Below are 20,505 nucleotides of genomic sequence, written 5' to 3' on the forward strand. Positions count from 1 at the left end.
AGTTCAGTTCAGTTCAGTTGCTCAGTCGTGTCCGACTCTCTGCGACCCCATGAACCACAGCACACAGGCCTCCCTGTCCATCACCAACTCCCGGAGTTCACTCAGACTCATGTCCATCGAGTCAGATGCCATCCAGCCATCTCATCCTCTGTCGTCCCCTTCTCCTTCTGCCCCCAATCCCTCCCAGCATCAGAGTCTTTTCCAATGAGTCAACTCTTCGCATGAGGTGGCCAAAGTACTGGAGTTTCAGCTTTAGCATCATTCCTTCCAAAGAAATCCCAGGGCTGATCTCCTTCAGAATGGACTGGTTGGATCTCCTTGCAGTCCAAGGGACTCTCAAGAGTCTTCTCCAACACCACAGTTCAAAAGCATCAATTCTTCGGCGCTCAGCCTTCTTCACAGTCCAACTCTCACATCCATACATGACCACAGGAAAATCCATAGCCTTGACTAGACGAAACTTTGTTGGCAAAGTAATGTCTCTGCTTTTCAATATGCTATCTAGGTTGGACACAACTCTCCTTCCAAGGAGCAAACATCTTTTAATTTCATGGCTGCAGTCACCATCTGCAGTGATTTTGGAGCCCCCAAAAATAAAGTGTGACACTGTTTCCACTGTTTCCCCATCTATTTCCCATGAAGTGATGGGACCGGATGCCATGATCTTCGTTTCTAATAGTAGGTTAAAAGTCAAGAGGAATAAAGAGCCTCTTGTTGAGGATGGAAGAGCAGAGTGAAAAATCTGGCTTAAAACTCAACATTCAAAAAATGAAGATTGTGGCATCCTATCCCAGCATTTTGTGGCAAATAGAAGGGGAACAAGTGGAAGCAGTGACAGATTCTATATTTTTCAGCTCCAAAATCACTGGGAACAGTGACTACAGCCATGAAATTAAAAGATGCTTGCTCTTTGGAAGGAAAGCTATGACAAACCTAGACAGTGTATTAAAAATCAGAGACATCACTTTTCCAACAAAGGTCCATCTAGTCAAATCTATGGCTTTTCCGGTAGTCATGTATGGATGTGAGGGCTGGACCATACAGAAGGTTGCTGCTGCTGCTAAGTCGCTTCAGTCGTGTCCGACTCTGTGCGACCCCATAGACAGCAGCCCACCAGGCTCCTCTGTCCCTGGGATTCTCCAGGCCAGAACACTGGAGTGGGTTGCCATTTCCTTCTCCAATGCATGAAAGTGAAAAGCGAAAGTGAAGTCGCTCAGTCGTGCCCGACTCTTAGCGACCCCATGGACTGCAGCCCACCAGGCTCCTCCGTCCATGGGATTTTTCCAGGCAAGAGTACTGGAGTGGGGTGCCATTGCCTTCTCCGACAGAAGGTTGAGTGCCAATGAATTGATGCTTCTGAATTGTGTTGCTGGAGAAGACTCTCGAGAGTCCCTTGGACTGCAAGGAGATCAAACCAGTCAATCTTAAAGGAAATCAATCCTGAATATTCTTTGGAAGGACTGCTGCAGAAGCTGAAGCTCTAATATTCTGGCTATCTGATACAAAGATACAACTCATTAGAAAAGTGCCTGATGTTGGGAAAGATTGAAGGAAAAAGGAGAAGGGGTAGCAGAGGATGAGATGGTTAGATAGCACCACCAATTCAATGGACATGAATTTGAGCAATATCCAGGAGACAGTGGAGGAGAAAGGAAGCTGGCATGCTACAGTGCATGGGGTCACAAGAGTTGGACATGACTTAGCAAATGTACAACCACATAGAGATCATAGAAATTAAATAATGGTGCTTCATATTTCTATAAAGAATAGTTTAAAACTGTACAGACAACAAACAACACCTGGATAGCTGCAGATGCACAGAGTTCTCAACGACAAAGATTCTTTACTATAAGGATGTCAATTCTTTTCAAAATGATCTATAGATACCACACAATTTCAATGAAATTGCAACAGGAGGTTTCAAGGAACTTGTTTGTAAAAAAAAAAAATTCAGTGAAAAGTAAAACACTGAGGATGCTCCAAAAGGAGGAAAACAAAGTGACTTCCCTATCACCCAGCTTCTATAAGGCTACTGTAATTAAGGGAGTATTAACTTGGTACACAGAAGGACAAAATAAAGCCAGAGAACAGAAGAGAGAACCCAGAAACAGACCACATCAGATACAAAATCTGACCTGCAAGTTAGCTGGCCTTTTTCATTGCAGGAAAGTTTGACTATTAAATATATAGTGTCAGGACACTATCAGATGCCCTAGTGAAAAACCTCTCATAGACAAAATAAATTACAGATGGATCAAGGACTTAAATATGAAAACCAAAATTTAAACAGCCAGAGAGTTCAGTAAAATCTGGGCAAAAGTCACGAGCAGGCATTTCACAGTAAAGGATTTCTGAGCAGCCAATAACAATACGAACATTTTCAATCTCATTGGTAGGAAGGAGAAACAAAATTTTACAATGAGGTATAATTTTATACGTATCCTTCTACCCAGAATTAAATGATTGCCAGTTCAAAAGCTTGCAAAGAATGCAGAAAAATAAATTTCACATATTGTTGGTAGAACTGTAAACTGGTCACTTTTAGAAATAATTTAACTCTACCTCATAAAGCTAAAAATATTAATGTCTTAAGAACGTAATACCATTGTTAGCTATAAATGCCAAGAAAGACTTCTTGCACTTTTGGACAAGAAAAGCTGGAAGTAAGCCAAGGCTTCATCAGCGCAGAAGAGAAAAGGTTGCCTAATTATATAATGGATACTGTACACCATGGAAGGCAAACTATCTGATCTCTCTGAGTCCACATGAACTTGGAAAACCTCATGTTGCCGAGTTCTGCTGTTTTCACATGCACATCATCATAAAAGTAAACACACAGTATTATCACATTGATAGATACTTCAAAACAGACAAAAGTATATTTAAAATTATAGGATAATACATAGGGAGATAAGTACACATGATAAAATTATTTAGAAAATTGAGAGACCAGGTTTAAAAAATTAGGAAAATGATTTATTTTTGCAGGAATAATAAGAAATCCAGGAGATGCAAAAGGAAAGGATTTCAGAACTATTGGAAGAGTAACTTTTCTTAAGTCTCATACTGAGTGAAATTGAGTCACAGGGGCATTCTGAACAAGTTTATTTTTATGATCTAACTACCAACATGCATCACTCACACACACACACACACGCACACACCCCGCCACCTCTCCTGGCACACACTGTCAGGCGCCCAGGTATAACATGGCCCTCCTGGCACTGCCCTGTGGGAATGGAACTCCTGCCACTGTCACCCACCCTGGGCCTGGGAACCTCGAGCCTGCCGTCTGTGGTCACAGGCCACGAGACTGCTGTAGGTTAACTTGCTACTTTGCAAAGAGGGCCAGATCTTAAACGCTGCAATTTCTACAACATTATGGAATACTCCACATGAAAAGAAGGCAAGAGGTGCAGAAGAGAATGGTGAAAACCACTTCTGTGATTGTTAGGAAAATGGACTTTAGCATGTGTTGAGTTACAAACTATGAATGAGATGCAGGGTCGCTATTTGATTTCTCTGGCCCATTTGCTTATCTATAAAATGAAGGGATGAATAGCACCATCTCCAAAAATAGCTAGAATAACTTCTTGTTGTCCAGGCTTAAGTTTAGAGATGTTAGAGGAAAAATTAACCTTAAATGTGGCTATCCACAGAAAGAAGAAATTGGAAAAAAGTAACTACATATACAAAGGTTAAAGATACAAATTGTGATGACAGTGAAGTATAAAGTTTATTTTATCTGTATTGAAATATTTATCTGTAATATACCATAAAGCGAAAATTCTCTTTTAACTTGTATATCAAAGGGAAAATAAAGACCCTCACGAAGAAGCTCAAGTAAAATATTTTCATGATATACAAATGCCAATGAAGTGAAAAATCTTCCATAAGACCACCCAACCTTGACAAGTGTATTCACATAGGATTTAAAGAGTAATATTTGTATGACATACGGTAGGTGGTCTTTTGCATGGGTGAAATATTCCAGCTGACTTTAGTTCATGAAAGCTTCTAGGAGAATTATGATAAATGTCTACCTAGTCAACTATAATACAAATCTAAATTTCTAATTCTGCTTTCAGAATTGTATTTCTTTCTTATGATATTCAAACTTATGAGTCCCGTGTGTGTGTGTATGTGTGTGTGTATCTGTGTGTGTCCCTGTAGATATAGGATGCTATGGGTAATACGTATCCATGGATACTATTCTTTCTTTTAATAGCTTACTGTTTATTGTATTGATTTGGTTATGAGGAAGTTTAAAAGTAAAATTTTTGGCACTAATGGTAACTCTGGCACAACTTACATTCCTTTATTTGGTTTTTTACTCTATTCTATATTTTAAATTGCTTTACTCTATATGCATTTTTTTGCCATACATTACCTCAAACTATTTTCAGAAGTAGATGGAAACATAGCTTAAACAAGGATGTAAATTTCTTGGATGATCAGAAAAATATAAGAGGACAAAAGATGGCATTTAAAAATCACACACTCAGAATGAAGCATCCTGAAAGACTGTAACAGTTGTTACTTTGTTGGAATTTCAAGTATGATAACTTACTTGCATATGTCATCTTCTGGGTCTTCAAGCCCAAATCTCTCATCAAATGTGAGCTGTATCCACACATTTTCTTCTACTGCTACTAATCTCCATACCAAGTCCATATTTCTTGGATAAGTATGTGGAAACCTTGGGCTGTGAATACTTCCATTAGTAGACACAGTAATAATTCTCTCATGCTGGGGATCTTGTACACCTAAAAGTAGAACCAGAAGCAAAGACACACACTTAGAATAGATGTCAAAAATTATGGGTTTCAAAATAACTTCAGGAAAAAAAGGTATCTGATACAAGTCCAAAGTTTCCCATGAACTGTAATTACTAAATGATCTCAACCCTTAAATGACCTTGAAAGAAGAAATGAGGTCAAAGCAGTCGTGTCAATATCTTATATGGGAATTATCAGCAGTCTACAAAGATAAGAAATTATAAGAAATGTTGCAAGGCTTCTCAGTGACTTTAAAAGGCTAACCTAAATTTTAAATATCTAAGAGGCAAATACAGTATAAAATAGTTTCCAAGTTTATTAGGCATGGCAACATTTTACATCGTGAAATGCCAAAATACATTGTTAATAATATCTCTTACTTCTGATTAGATTGTTGGGGAGAAATGAGGGGTAAGGAAAATCAGTATTGTTAAGAAAAAAGTGTTCTTTTTTTTTTAATTGAAATAGTTGATTTACAAAGTTTCAGTATAACAAAGTGATTCTGCTATATATGTATGTATGTACACATTTTCAGATACTTTTTTATTTTAAAATATTGAATACAGTTACCTCTGCTATATAACAGGTCCTTGTTGGTTATCTATTTTATACACAAGTGCATAGAGACAAAATTGTTCTTATGTCCACCCATTTAAGAGTTGATATTGAGGGGAAACACATGACGATATTTGGGAAATGAGCAGCTATTAATCTACAAAAACAAAATCTAAGAAGTAAGATATTTGTGCCCTTTCAGGTTATGAAGATTCAATCCATTAAGTTTGCTAAATCCTAGTAAAAACAAAACAAAGCAAAACAAAGCAAAAAAAAAAATCACAAAAACCTTTAAAACAATCTTTAATTCAATTTCTAAAACAATTTAAAAGGCTTGAACTGGACCATGAACACAAAGTACTGTGCACGGCATAATACCTGACACTTTTTTGTTCAACTTTGATACACTCATAATGCCAGAACAGTCATTTTAAACTATACCAATACCTTAACTGCTGTCATGACTAAGAGATATGCTTCATAAGACTGAATTTTGTATTTGTGGTATTATACAGAGAGAAGAATATCATTACTTTATAAGCACTATTTTCCCTTTATTTGTCCTTCTCCCAATTTCCAGGCTCAACATACATATAGTTGCTTGTGGAAATATGAAAAGTTCCATATTTTATTGACTTCTTTTAGATATGTTTCATCAAACTTTGCAATACAGATTTGTCTAAGGCCTTTTAGGTCATATGACATTTTATACTAAATTACATTTTTCTTCTCTCTTCTTTTTTTCTTTCTATTATAGTTTTCTGCCTTTTCCTCTTTGCTTCTTTCACTTCCAAACCCTAATTCTCTCTTTTTTAAATTGCAATATAATTGATTTACAGTATTGTGTTAGTTTCTAGTTTCGGGTATACAGCAAAGTGATTCAGTTATATATTCTTTTCCAGATTCTTTTTCACTATGGGTAATTACCAGATATAGAATACAGCTCCCTGTGCTATAGTGTAGGTGCTTGCTGTTTATCTCTTTAAACACAGTTTTGTGTATCTACTAATCTTAATTCCCTTTTAACCAATGGAATGGACTTCTAGTGCTCAACTGCCTCTTCAGTATTTAAACTTCATTCACTCTGCCCATGATTTCACACCAATAACCTCGCTTCTTGCTCTGGAAGGCAGACACTAAGGTGATCTCCCGCCACCCTGTGTCTTTCATGTGTGCATGAACCCCTGCCTTGATTTCAACCAGAAACTGTGAAAAGGATGGAGCATTACTCCCATGATCAGATCAGTTAACTCTGAATTGATCATAAATTAGATTATAGGGGGAGCTGAACCTAAACAGGAAAAGCCCTGAACAGAAGCTGGGCGCTTCCTGATCTTAAGAAATTCAAAGTATGAAAGAGACTGTAGAGGGAGTTCTGTGCTGCCAGCCTTGGAAAGGGAGGAGGTTGCATGCTCAGGATGTGGACAGCTGAGGGGTACTGAATAAGAGGGGGCTCCATCCTAAAGCCTCAGTAGACCTGGATGAATCCAAGGCAGTGTCTCTACCAGTCTCCAGAAAGGAAATCGGGTCTGTCTGATGCCTTGGTTTTTGTCTTGTAAAAACTCAGAGAAAAAGCCCAGTCTCCCAGACCTGAATTTCTGAGCTTCACACCTGAAAGCAAACCAGGGAAGTTCTGCAAAAATTGCAGGTTTCTGGGGATTTCTTACATAACAGTAGATGACTAACACATCTTCTACTGTGCACAAAGCTATTTCGGTTGGAAGTATGTCTCTTTGTCCCTGTTTCTCAATGGCAATTACAGTAATTCTGGCAACTTGTCATTTAGTAGTTATATAACTCAAAATACGTATTTCAACTGATAAAATGCAACTAAATAATACACTCTAAGAAACTTCCAGAATTCAAAAGACAATGTTAAGGATTATTTATTAGTGAGAATATGGTTAGGATTAAAGAATACCTGTTTTCTTGTTAAAATACCTCACATAATAGTAACAAGTTGTAGTTATGGTTCGTAAAGCAGCTTTTTCATTCTTTTAAACCCAGCTGTTTCAACAATGCTTCTGCTAAAGCTGATTTTATATTGTCTAAGACAAGATAAAGACAAATATGATTTCCTTCAAATATATACAGTGCATGTGATGGGGAATATCGTCATATTATGTAAATAGGCCTTTAAGTTCCATGAAATTTTTAAATTGGAAAAGTTAATTATTACTTATAATTACACTTATAATTTGTGCAGATTCTGTCTTATTGGGGGGATAATGCTTGGATTGGCCATTGGTTATATTAATATATATGAAATAATCAATACCTCTCCTACGCACATAATTTAGCACCAGTAATTATTATAAGGGAGAAAGCAATGGCACCCCACTCCAGTACTCTCGCCTGGAAAATCCCATGGATGGAGGAACCTGGTAGGCAGCAGTCCATGGGGTCGCTAGGAGTCACAGAAGGATCTATCAAGTTGGCTGAATTCTCTATACTGACAAATTTTTTAATAAATCAATGACAGTTTGCTATTAAAATTCAGTTAATATAGCCTCTTTTTCAAAGATTTCTCTTAGAAGAGGTATTTCCCCACTCTCTGAAATTTTAATACAATAACATACATACTATGGAGGTGGGTTAGAGTAGTTTATATTAAGAGGCCTTCTCATTTTGGCAACTAATATTGTTTTTAATGAATTAATTTTTTTCCAATCAGATTTATTAAAATGTATTATTTACCCCATTCTGTCTCAAAAAAAGTGCTTTATGTCATCTGAGATACTCTTTACAAATATAGCTGTGTTTATGCTTTCATATGCAATCTAGAAAACTGTGGATTTAAAAGATCTGAATTCTATTTTTATATCTGCAGTCAAAAAAGCCCATAACTAAAATGTATATACTTAAATTATGTTTACATCTTTTTTTCCTTTATAGTTCACAATTTCATTAAACTATAATTAAGCATAATTTAAAGGCTGAAAATCTAGACCTTATTTGTGGTAAAAGAATTGTAAATTTCCTTTTAAGTTAAATTGCTGCTCCCTCCAAGTCATCTTGGAATGCAGTGAGGTTTGCCACCAAATACATATGATTTGCACATGACTGTCAACAGTTTATGTAAATCTCAAACAAGTAAGCCTATAATCAACAAGAAAAAAAAAAAAGAAACAACATTTAGGATCTACCAAAATAAGACTGCATTCGTAGTTCTGTTGTTTAAAAATGATCTTTCCAAACATAGAACTTTACTAGGATATCAGGGTTGAGACAAGTACATATTTTGTGACTACTTTACTGAACATTTGCTTTTCCTAAACAATAAGCAGGATATTCAAAGAAAGTACCAAAGAAATGAAACAAATGTTTGGTGGCAAATCATAAAAGTATTTGCAACACTCTACTTCAATGCATCCTAAATAAGAATAAGGCTTGTTTATCCAGATAGGATTAGCATGAAAATACTTACAGACAGTAAATTTTAAAATTTAAAATTAACACTTTTTCCTATCCTGCCCAATCTACCTTGAGGTAGGAGTACTGAAAACTAACATGAAATAAAAATTAAAAAAGGACAAGAAAGGAGATTAATCATGTAACTACTGTAAAACTGTTGACTATATATGTTCACATATAATACAGTTACAAAGAGACCTTCCTGGCAGTTCAGTGGTTAGGACTTGGCACCTTCACTATCATGAGCCTGGGTTCAGTCCCTGGTTGGGGAACTGATATCCTGCAAACCATACAGCTTGGTCATCAATTCAGTTATAAAGAATCATTACAGGGATTTCCCTTGTGGTTCAGTGGTTAAGAATCCATCTGCCAAGGTGCGGGACATGGGTTGGATCCCTGGTGCAGGAAGATCCCACATGCCACAGGGAGACCAAGCCTGTGCGCCACAACTACTGACCTGCCGCCTAGAGCCCACGCTCTGCAACAAAAGAAGTCACAACTGTGAGAAGCCTGCACAGCTCAGCTAGAGAGTAGCCCCTGCTCACTGCAACTAGAGAAAGCCAGCACAGCAACCAAGACCCCGCACAGCCAAAAATCACATAAATTAATTTAAAAAATAATCACACATTTGTATATTAACATTAAACATTATTAAATTAAATATGTTAACATTAAAATCAAAGTAGTTTTATACTACTTGGCATATTGGCACATAATTCTTTTAAAGGTATATTCATTATGAAGGAAAGCAGATAGGAATAAGAAAATCATGGAAAGCAATAAAAATTTAATACTTGAAAAAGTCATATTATTTTAAAAAAATAACATCAAAAAAGAAGTTTGTGGACAAGATATGATCCATAAAGAAAGAGAAACCATCCATGTCCTTCTCCATGCTGATGTTTTAAGTTGACTGTAGTAGAAAAGTCCTGGAGGATTCAGAAGGAGGTAAACAGAAGGGTCTTCAATCTTGGTTTAAAGTTCGGCAGAATTCGGGATCCTGTTAACATAGGCAAGACTGTATAGGAAGATGTCCCTGTAAAGTGGTAGATTCCACAGGTGTCTTATATGATTTTTGATGTGTTTATTTCTAAATATGTTATTTTCAAACTGGGTCAGAAAAGGCATTTCTGTAATACTTGCATCTATTTCCAAATCTTTCCTTGATACATAAACACAGTCAATGTCTTATTTGTGCTTTGCTCTGTTTACTAGGTTTTTTTTTAATTGTAATAAACCTTTATTTTAATATTGCTAGTTTTCATAAGCCTGTTTCCATTTTCAATCTATTTAAGCCTTAATTAACAAATTTTACTTTTAACAAAAGTTAGTTAAAATCATATGACACATATATACATATGCATATGTATATACATACGTGTATATGGTTTGTTTCACTGGCTCCATAAATGGCACCTTTTTGCCTGGAAAATCCAGAGTTATCTCAGTTAATCTTTCCTGATTCTGTAGAGAGACAGTATACCTGAACTCCACAGTGCAAATAAATCTCTCTATATAAATTACAAACAATATAGGAGTTTTTCATGCTTAATATTCTAAATTCTGATTATTAGCATAAAAGTACAATAATATGCTAGACAGAAAAATAGGACTCATGTTTTTATTTTGTCATGACTCAATCTACCATTTACATACTATAAAACAATAGCAAATAAAAGAAACACAATCAGAAGTTAGTGCAGTCTACCTCAAACTATTCATGAATTACGTACAAGAACAAATGCTTACTAGGAAAAAATTTCAACATAGCAGATTGGAATGCAAAAATAAATCAAGAGATACCAGGGGTAACAAGAAAGTTTGATGTTGTAGTGCAAAATGAAACCGGGCAAAAGCTAACAGAGTTTGGCCAAAAGAACACATTGTTCATAGCCAACACCATCTTTCAACAGCACTAGAGATGACTCTGCATGTAGACATCACCAGGTGGTAAACACCAAAATCAGACTGACTATATTCTTTTCAGCTGAAGATGGAGAAGTTCTATACAGTCATCAAAAACAAGATCTGGAGCCGATTTTAGTTCAGATCATCAGCTCCTTTTTGCAGAACTCAGGCTTAAATCAAAGAAAGTAGGGAAAACCACTAGACTATTCAGGTATGACCTAAATCAAATCCATCATGATTATACAGTGGAGGTGACAGATTCAAGGGATTAGATCCAGTAGATAAGAGTGCATGAAGAATGATGGATGGAAGTTCATAACTTGTATAGGAGGTGGTGACTAAAACCATCACAAAGAAAAAGAAATGCAAGAAGTCAAAGTGGTCATCTTCAGAGGTTTTACAAAGAAAAGAAGGCTTTTCTTCTTTGAGAAAAGAAGAGAAATGAAAGGCACAGGAGATAGGGAAAGACACACACAACTGGATGCAGAGTTCCAGAGAAGAGCAAGGAGAGATAAGAAAGCCTTCTTAAGTGGACAATGCAAAGAAATCGAGGAAAAATTCACAGAATGGGAGAGAATAGAGATCTATTCAAGAAAACTGGAGATACTAAGGGACTATTTCAGACAAAGACGAGCACAACAAAGGCCAGAAACGGCAAGGACCTAACAGAAGCAGAAGAGGTTAAGAAGAGGTGACAAGAATACACACAAGAATAATACAAAAAAAGATCGTAATGATCCAGATAACCACAATGGTGTGATCACTCACATAGAGCCAGACATGCTGAAATGCAAAGTCAAGTGGGTCTTAAAAAGCATTATGGGCTTCCCTTGTAGCTCATCTGCCTGTAATTAGGAGACCCTGGTTCGATTCTAGAGTCGGGAATAACCCCTGGAGAAGAGATAGGCTATCTACTCTAGTATTCTTGGGCTTCCCTCATGGCTCAGATGGTAAAGAAACTGCCTGCAATGCGGGAAACCTGGGTTGGAGCTCTGGGTTGGGAAGATGCCCTGGAGGAAGGCATGGCATTATGACAAACAAAGCTAAAGGATGTGATGGAATTCCAGCTGAGCTATTTCAAATCCTAAAAGATGATGCTGTCAGAATTCTGTACTCGATATGTCAGCAAATTTGGAAAATTCAACAGTGGCTACAGGACTGGGAAAGGTCAGTTTTCATTCCAATCCCAAAGAAAGGCAACGCAAGAGAATGCTCAAACCTGCATACAAACACTCTTAGTTCACAAGTTAGCAAGTCAATGCTCAAATCCTTCAAGTTAGGCTTCACTGGTAGGTGAACTGAGAAATTCCAGATGTACAAGCTGGATATAGAAAAATTAGAGGAACCAGAAATCAAATTGCCAACATCTGCTGGATCATAGAAAAAGCAAGGGAATTCCAGAAAAGCATCTGCTTCATTGACTACACTAAAGCCTTTGACCATTTGGATCACAACAAACTGTGGGCAATTCTTAAAGAGATGGGAATATTAGACCACCTTACCTGCCTCATGAGAAATCTGTATGCAGGTCAACAAACAACAGTTAGAACTAGACATGGAAAAATGGACTGGTTCAAAACTGGGAAAGGAGTACATCAAGGCAATATACATATTGTTAAGCTGCTTGTTTAACTTCTATGAGGAGTACATCATGCGGAATGCTGAGATGGATGAAGCACAAGCTGGAATCAAGATTGCCAGGAGAAATATCAATAACCTCGGGTATGCAGATGACACCACCCTGATGGCAGAAAGTGAAGAAGAACTAAAGAGCCTCTTGATGAAAGTAAAAGAGGAGAGTGAAAAGTTGGCTTAAAGTTCAACATTCAGAAAACTAAGATCATGGTATGTGGTCCCATCACTTCATGGCAAATAAATGGGGAAACAATGGAAACAGTGTCAGACTTTATTTTCTTGGGCTCCAAAATCACTGCAGATGGTGACTAAAGCCATGAAACTAAAAAACACTTACTCTTTGGCAGTAAAGTTATGACCAACCTAGACAGCATATTAAAAAGCAGAGACATTACTTTCTCAACAAAGGTACGTCTAGTCAAGGCTATGGTTTTTCCACTTCATGTATGGATGTGAGAGATGGATTATAAAGAAAGCTGAGAGCTGGAAAGTTGATGCTTCAGAATTGTGTCACTGGAGGACTCTTGAGAGTCTCTTGGATGAAAGGAGATCAAATCAGTCACTCATAAAGGAAATCAACCCTGAATATTCATTAGAAGGACTGATATTGAAGCTGAAGCTCCAATATTTTGGCCACCTGATGCGAAAAACCAACTCATTGTAAAAGATCCTAAAGCTGGGTAAGACTGAGGGCAGGAGAAGAGGGCAACAGAGGATGAGATAGTTGGGTGGCATGACTGACTCAATGGACATAAGTTTGAGCTGACTCCAGGAGATCCTGAAGGACAGGGGAGCCTGGCATACACAGTCCATGGGGTCACAAAGAGTCAGACAAGCTTTAGTGACTGAACAACAATACCTCAAATTATTCATGAATTATGTATGAGAATAAATGTGCACTAGGGAAAAATAAGAGATTGCTATATTAAGTAAGCCATAAAAACAAATGCAATTATTTAAAATACATACAATTGTGGTTCTTGAATCTATTCCAGAAGATAATCATTTATTCCTCAAGGGAATGAATAGTCAAAAATCATATACTGAGAACCTATTTTGTTTCATGCACTGCACCAAGGGCTTGAGATGTAAGAACAGGGTGAAGCTTTGTACTCTTAATGTGACAATTTAGAAAACTGTAATTTAATATCTCTCCTCAACTAGAAATTCTAGTAAGCATATATTCAATTATCAAATCCCACTTCAGATAGAATGTAATCCTGAATTCCCTTTGTACATTCCTTTAGGGCTGCATCTTATAAAAGTTAGTTTTTCCAAGTGTAGTTGCTTTATACTGTTGTGTCAATTTCAGTTGTACAGAAAAGTGATTCAGTTATACACCCATGCACACGCACCATTTTTTTTTTTATATATTATTTTCCATTGCAGTTTGCCTCAGGACACTGAATATAGTGCCCTGTGCTATGCAGTAGGACCTTGATGTTTATCCATTCTCTATATATAATAGTTAACATCTGCTAATCCCAAACTCCCAATCCATCCCTCCCCACCTCCTCCCCTTGGGCAATACCATAAGTCTGTTCTCTATGTAGGGCAGCATATTTTAATCATCCTCTGTGGGCTGACCTTTCTTTCTTTCCTGCTCTACTCTGAGCTTCCAGTGAGACAGAAAAACCTAGACAGAACTGATTCTGGAGTCTGTAACCAGTATCTAGCTTTTTTCCCAGCACATGGCACCACATGGTACATATTGCTAACATAAAGAAAAATTATTTCCTAGCTCATGGCAAAAAAATTCAATATTTCAATATTTCATCCTTCACTCCTAAGTTTCCAGAGGCTATACATGTAAACATAATAAACTTTTACAATGTATATTCCTCAAGTCCCTTAATTCATATTTTACTCAAAGTTCATCTATTATTACGTACACATATACTTCAGCTCCTAGTGACACGTTTTATATTACTCGTTAGTGAGATTTTCCATTGTCTTAATATACTCATTTTTAAATAAAGCATCTTCTATAATTTTACCACACTGAGAATACCACATGTATTATTATTTTATCTTAACTCGGAACTATGAATCACTTGATGGTAAAAATTTGTTATTTTAGGCAAGATACTTCATATCAGGTTTTAATTTTTATAAACTAGCAATAATCAGAGGCTGTTTTAAAGTTCAAATGAAATGATACTTGTATAAACTAACCACCTTGATAATTATAAATTAGTATGTATGTAAAACAGACGTCTTGTCCATCATATTCTATCTAATTCAAACAGGGAGAAAGAAAATTTTTTATCAACTGTCCAGTTTTTCTGATATTAGTGAACAGGAGATTGCTATGAAAGATAATGCAAAATTGCTCAGTATATACGAGGAATCCAAATTCACAAAGACCAAACTAATGAAGCAAGCAGTAATTTCTCAAGAGTGAATGCGAATTCCCAATTGCCTGAATTGGCAATTCAGGTTGACTGCAGAAGATGGAAAAAATGATAACTCTGTAGAAATTATGCAGTTTCTTTGACCTGACACTATCTTTTTAAAATTAATTTTTATTGGAATATAGTCGCTTTACAATGTTGTGTTAGTTTCTGCTGTACAACAAAGTGAACTAGCTCCCTGTATACATAAATCCCCTCTTTTTTGTATTTCTTTCCCATTCAGGTCACCACAGAGCACTGGGTAGAGTTACCTGTACTATACAGCAGGTTCTCATTATCTATTTTATACATAGCAGTGCATATAAGGGTTTGCGTTATTTTGTATCTGATAAGAAGTAAATGAATTCAGCCATTACCATCCTACCTAACTACGAGCAATGGTAAGAAACGGGGACCCAGTTCAGAAGTTCAGAGCAAATCTTCCATGTGCAATGATGAACAGTTTACAAGTGAGCATCTTCCCAGAACCCCCCAACACCACCATGGTGAAGCAGTCCTGACGGACTCTACCCAGAAGTACGCCTGGAAAATCAACATACGCCAATTTCCCTTGTTCCATGGATTAGCTCTAATGGGACAATCAGAGTAAATCCAGTGGCTTTTTTCTTTTTTTTTTTTTCCCTCAACAGTAGAGGACTAGACCAAGTTGGGCACAGAAGTAAGGTCTAGAACTGCTGTAGTCAATAAGGTGTCATTTTAGAAGTCAGTCTGATGGAAAAGTTGATGCACAGAAGTAGACAGACACACAGTATGACAGCAAAACGGGGCCAGATCCCAGCTCAAACCACACAATAAATTCAGCCCATTTCTAGGCTTCTCAAAACATGATTAATCAAATTACTTACACCATTTAAGACAGATAGAGTTAAGGTTTTTATACAAGCAACCAAAATTGTTACATAGCAAACATGTTTGGGTCTGCCTGGAGTGGCAGTTTCAGGCCATTTATCCTGGTGTGGCTATTGCTGGTGTTCCTTTTTCATTGCTGAAATATCTGAATTGATGTTACATCACAAGTAAGATCTATAAAATTCTTCTGGTATTGAGGCATGGGAAACAAATGGCAGTGATTTGACAACATGGTATTTTAACCTCAAGGTAATGGTAAAAATAATCTATTTTGGTTTGGGGGTATAACATTTTCAATGAAGGCTCAATTATGGAAGACAAACTTTCAATGATCTTCTTAGGAGATGGCAAGAGTGAACACCAACATTTTAGGAATCAATAAACTAAAATGGATGAGAATGGGTGAATTTAATTCAGATGCCCATTATATCTACTACATGGGCAAGAATCCCTGAGAAGAAATAGAGTAGCCCTCATAGTCAACGAAAGAGTCCAAAATGCAGTACTTGGGTGCAATCTCAAGAACAACAGAATGATCTCGGTTCATTTCCAAGGCAAACCATTCAAAACCACAGTAATCCAAACCTATGCCCCATCCAGTGATGCCGAACAAGCTGAAAGGTTCTGTGAAGACTTACAAGGCCTAATATGTGCTTGCATAGCCTCTCAGTCATGTCCAACTCTTTGCGACCTCATGGAACGTAGCCTGCCAGGCTCCTCTGTCCATGGGGTTTCTCCAGACAAGAATACTGAAGTGGGTTGCCATGCCCTCCTCCTGAGGATCTTTCCACCCCAGGGATTGAACCCAGGTCTCCCACATTGCAAGTGAATTCTTTACCACTGGAGCCACCAGGGAAAGATCTTCTATAACAATACCAAAAACCAATCAACCAACCAACCAAACAAACAAACAAAAAACATGGCCTTTCATCACAGGGGATTGGAATACAAATGTAGAAAGTCAAGAGATACCTGGAATAACAGGCAAGTTTGGCCTTGGAGTACAAAATGAAGCAGGGCAAAATCTAACAGAGTTTTGTGAAGAGAACACACTGGTCATAGCAAATACCCTTTTTCCCAACAATACAAGAGATGACTCTACGTATGGACATTACTAGATGGTCAACACTGAAATCAAATTGATTACCTTCTCTGAAGTCAAATATGGAGAAGTTGGATACAGTCAGCAAAGAGAAGACCTGGACCCGACTGTGGCTACTATCATAAGCTCCTTATTGCAAAATTCAGGATTAAATTGAAGAAAGAAGGGGAAATCATAAGCTCATTCAGGTATGACCTAAATCAAATTTTTTATGATTATATAGTGGAGGTGACAAAGAGATCAAGGGATTAGATATGATAGACAAAGTACCTGAAGAACTATGGATGGAGGTTCAGAACACTGTACAGGAGGTGGTAACCAAAAGTATCATCAAGAAATAGAAATTCAAGAAGGCAAAGTGGTTGCCTGAGGAGGTCTTACAAATACCTGAGAAAGAAGAGAAGTGAAAGGCAAAGGAGAAAGGGAAAGATATGCCAAACTGAATGCAGAGTCCCAGAGAATAGCAAGGGGAGATGAGAAACCTTCCTAAGTGAACAATGCAAAGAAATAGAAGAAAACAGTAGAAAAGTAAAGACTAGAGATTTCTTCAAGAAAATTGGTGGTAACAAGCGAAAATTTCATGCAAAGATAGGCACAATAAAGGACAGAAACAGTAAGGACCTAATACAAGCACAAGAGATTAAAAAGGGGTGGCAAGAATACACAGAAGAACTACATTAAAAAGTTCTAAATGACCTGGATAAGCACAATGGTGTTGTCATTCATCTAGAGCCAAACATCCTGGCATGTGAAGTCAAGTGGGCTTTAGGAAGCAATACTACGAATAAAGCTAGAGGAGGTGATGGAATTCCAGCTGAGCTATTCCAAACCCTAGAAAACAGTGCTGTAAAAGTGTTGCACTCAATATGTCAACAAATTTGAAAAACTCAGCAGTGGCCACAGGACTGGAAAGGGCAAGTTTTCATTCCAATCTGAAAGAAAGGCAATGCCAAAGAATGTTCAGACTACCATACAACTGCACTCATTTCACATGCTAGCAAGTTAATGGTGAAAATCCTTCAAGATAGGCTTCAGCAGTAGGTGAACTGAGAACTTGCAGATGTACAAGTTGGATTTAGAAAGGCAGAAGAACCAGAGATCAAATTGCAACATCTGCTGGATCATAGAAAAAACAAGGGAATTCCAGAAAAACCTCTACTTCTGCTTTACTGACTACACCAAAGCCTTTAAATGTGTGGATCACAACTTGGAAAATTCTTAAAGAGATGGGACCACCAGACCACCTTACCTTTCTCCTGAGAAAGCTGTACACATGTCAAGAAGTAACAGAAACATACATGGAACAATGGTCTAGGTAGAAATTGGGAAAGTTGTAGGGCAAGGCTGTATATTGTCACCCTATTTATTTAACCTATATGCCAAGTACATTGTGCGAAACATCAGGCTGGATGAATCATAAGCTGTAATTAAGATTGCCAGGAGAAATATCAAAAATCCCAGATATGCAGATGATACCACTCTAATGGCAGAAAGCAAAGAAACGCTAAACAGCTTCTTCATGACAGTGAGAGAGGAGAGTGAAAAAGGTGGCTTAAAACTCAACTTTCAAGAAACCAGGATCATGGTACCTGGCCCCATCAGTTCATGGCAAACAGTTGGGGAAAATATGGAAATAGTGACAAATTTTATTTTCTTGGCTTCCAAAAGCACTTCGGACAGTGACTGCAGCCATGCAATTAGAAGGTGCTTGCTCCTTAGAAGAAAAGCTATGACAAATCTAGACAGGGAATTAAAAAGCAGAGACATCACTTTGCCAACAAAGTACTGTATAGTCAAAGCTATAGTCTTTCCAGTAGTTATGTATGGATGTGAGAGCTGAACCATAAAGAAGGCTGAGCGCTGAAGAACTAAAGTTTTTGAATTGTGGTGCTGGAGAAGACTCTTGAGATTCCCTTGGATAGCAAGGAAATCAAACCATGCAATCCTAAACAAAATTATCCCTAAATATTTTTCAAAAGGACTGATGCTGAAGCTGAAGTTCCAATACTTTGACTACCTGATGTGAAGAGCCAAATCATTGGAAAAGACCCTGATCCTGGAAAAGATTGAGGGCAGGAGGAGAAGGGGGGGACAGAGGATGAGATGGTTGGATGGCATCACTGACTCATTGGAAATGAGTTTGTGCGAACTCCAGGAGATTGTGAAGGACAGGGTAGCCTGGCATGCTGTAGTCCATGGGGTTGCAAAGAGTTGGACAGTACTTAGAGACTGGAGAAAAATAGAAACACAGAATTCTCCTTAAATGCTTTACTGAACTCCAATTAGTAATGATTATAATTTTATATACACACATTACTTCAGCAAAACATGTTTAGGCGATGATATTATATTTTATGAGTTAAAGTGTACAGAATTATACATACCACAAGAAGGCTAAAACCAGAATATAGAACAGAGATAAATAAGGAATAATTCACGTTAGAAAAGAAACATTCATTTTAAAGATTCACTACTGATTTCCTTTTTCAATATTTAATCAACTCTTGTTGAATTAAAATATTTTAAACATTGAAAGGCATTTATTTGAAATATTATCCCCCAAACCAGCTAACATTATTAAATACAAATTCATATTATTTAACCTCAGAACAATCAACTATGCTTAGTTAAGAAAAAAATATATTAAAGAACTTCATCTGTTTGGAGACTCAGCATCTGTCAGTATATTGTATGTGCACTGGACACATAATTTACAACCTTCAGATGGAATTTATGAGCAATTTCAAATGTTGAAAGCAGTGACCTATTTCTTTGGGAGCACACAACGTCTAGATACAGTAGTGACATTTTGATGGGTAGATGTTTAAAATGTATCAAGGACAATAATAATGAAAATATAATCAATACAAACTCATCCAAAAATGCAAATAAGGCCATTTGTTTATGAATTTAGTGAATATCTAAAATATGCTTAAGTCTAAAATATGTTTAAAATTCTCTCTTACATGAAACTCTGCATTAGGGGAAATAAATGATTTCTAAGAAACAATAGAAGAGGAATTTATTTCTGTCTTAACATATCTAGCAATCAACACTGAAAAATGAGACTTTACTGTTTCCTACTTATATTTAGCATTTCATATTCAAAGATGAATGTATATAATTTATATGTAATGAGCCTATGAGGTTCCTATAAATAACATTCAAAGATAGTAGGAAAAATAGTAAATTTGGTTGCTTCTATACAAATCATGTCCTCCCACTTTATGTTTTTAATATTATTAATTAAACACTGTCAATAAGTGACAAAAGATTTGCATTTCCATAGCAATATTTGAGATTTAGAAGTTACATCTGTAGGAGGATATTTGGCTTCAGTAGGAATTCCACATCAAACTAGCAGCAATAAATGAAGAGTAATCACACTGGACATGACTGCACTTCAGAGGCTATATTTAAACAAACTTACACTTAAGGATATTCTAATCTTTCTGCTTGGCTGGAAAACATTACCTCCCACCCCACCCCCTACCCTCAACAACTTTCCTCAATCTTAACGTGATGTTAAAATGTGCATAAAATACAACTGTGGGGCTTTTAAAATCAGTGGAAGTCATAAAATAAAAATAAAACACATAACATCTATGGGTAATAGATTACTTAAATTCTATTCCTCAATGGCATTTTTAATAATGATCATGAGGTACCTTGGAGAAGGAATGGTAACCCATTCCAGTACTCTTGCCTGGAAAATCCCATGGATGGAGGAGCCTGGTAGGCTGCAGTCCATGGGGTCGCGAAGAGTCAGGAGCAACTGAGCAACTTCACTTTCACTTTTCACTTTCATGCATTGGAGAAGGAAATGACAACCCACTCCAATATTTTTGCC

General features: G+C 37.0%; 1 protein-coding gene across 1 annotated transcript in view; it reads right to left on the reverse strand.

Moving 5' to 3' along the window:
* PDGFC (platelet derived growth factor C) overlaps positions 1-20,505 on the reverse strand; it is a gene marked incomplete at its 5' end in the record, with an annotated part of 252,777 nt that overhangs the window by 106,563 nt on the left and 125,709 nt on the right. The window contains one exon of the mRNA XM_010836107.1: positions 4,571-4,766. Within this exon, the coding sequence (XP_010834409.1) occupies positions 4,571-4,766 (196 nt within the window). The remainder of the gene's footprint in view (positions 1-4,570; positions 4,767-20,505) is intronic.

Source organism: Bison bison, unplaced genomic scaffold (genome assembly GCF_000754665.1).
Source record: "Bison bison bison isolate TAMUID 2011002044 unplaced genomic scaffold, Bison_UMD1.0 scf7180017864060, whole genome shotgun sequence".
NCBI classification, from domain to species: Eukaryota; Metazoa; Chordata; class Mammalia; order Artiodactyla; family Bovidae; genus Bison; species Bison bison.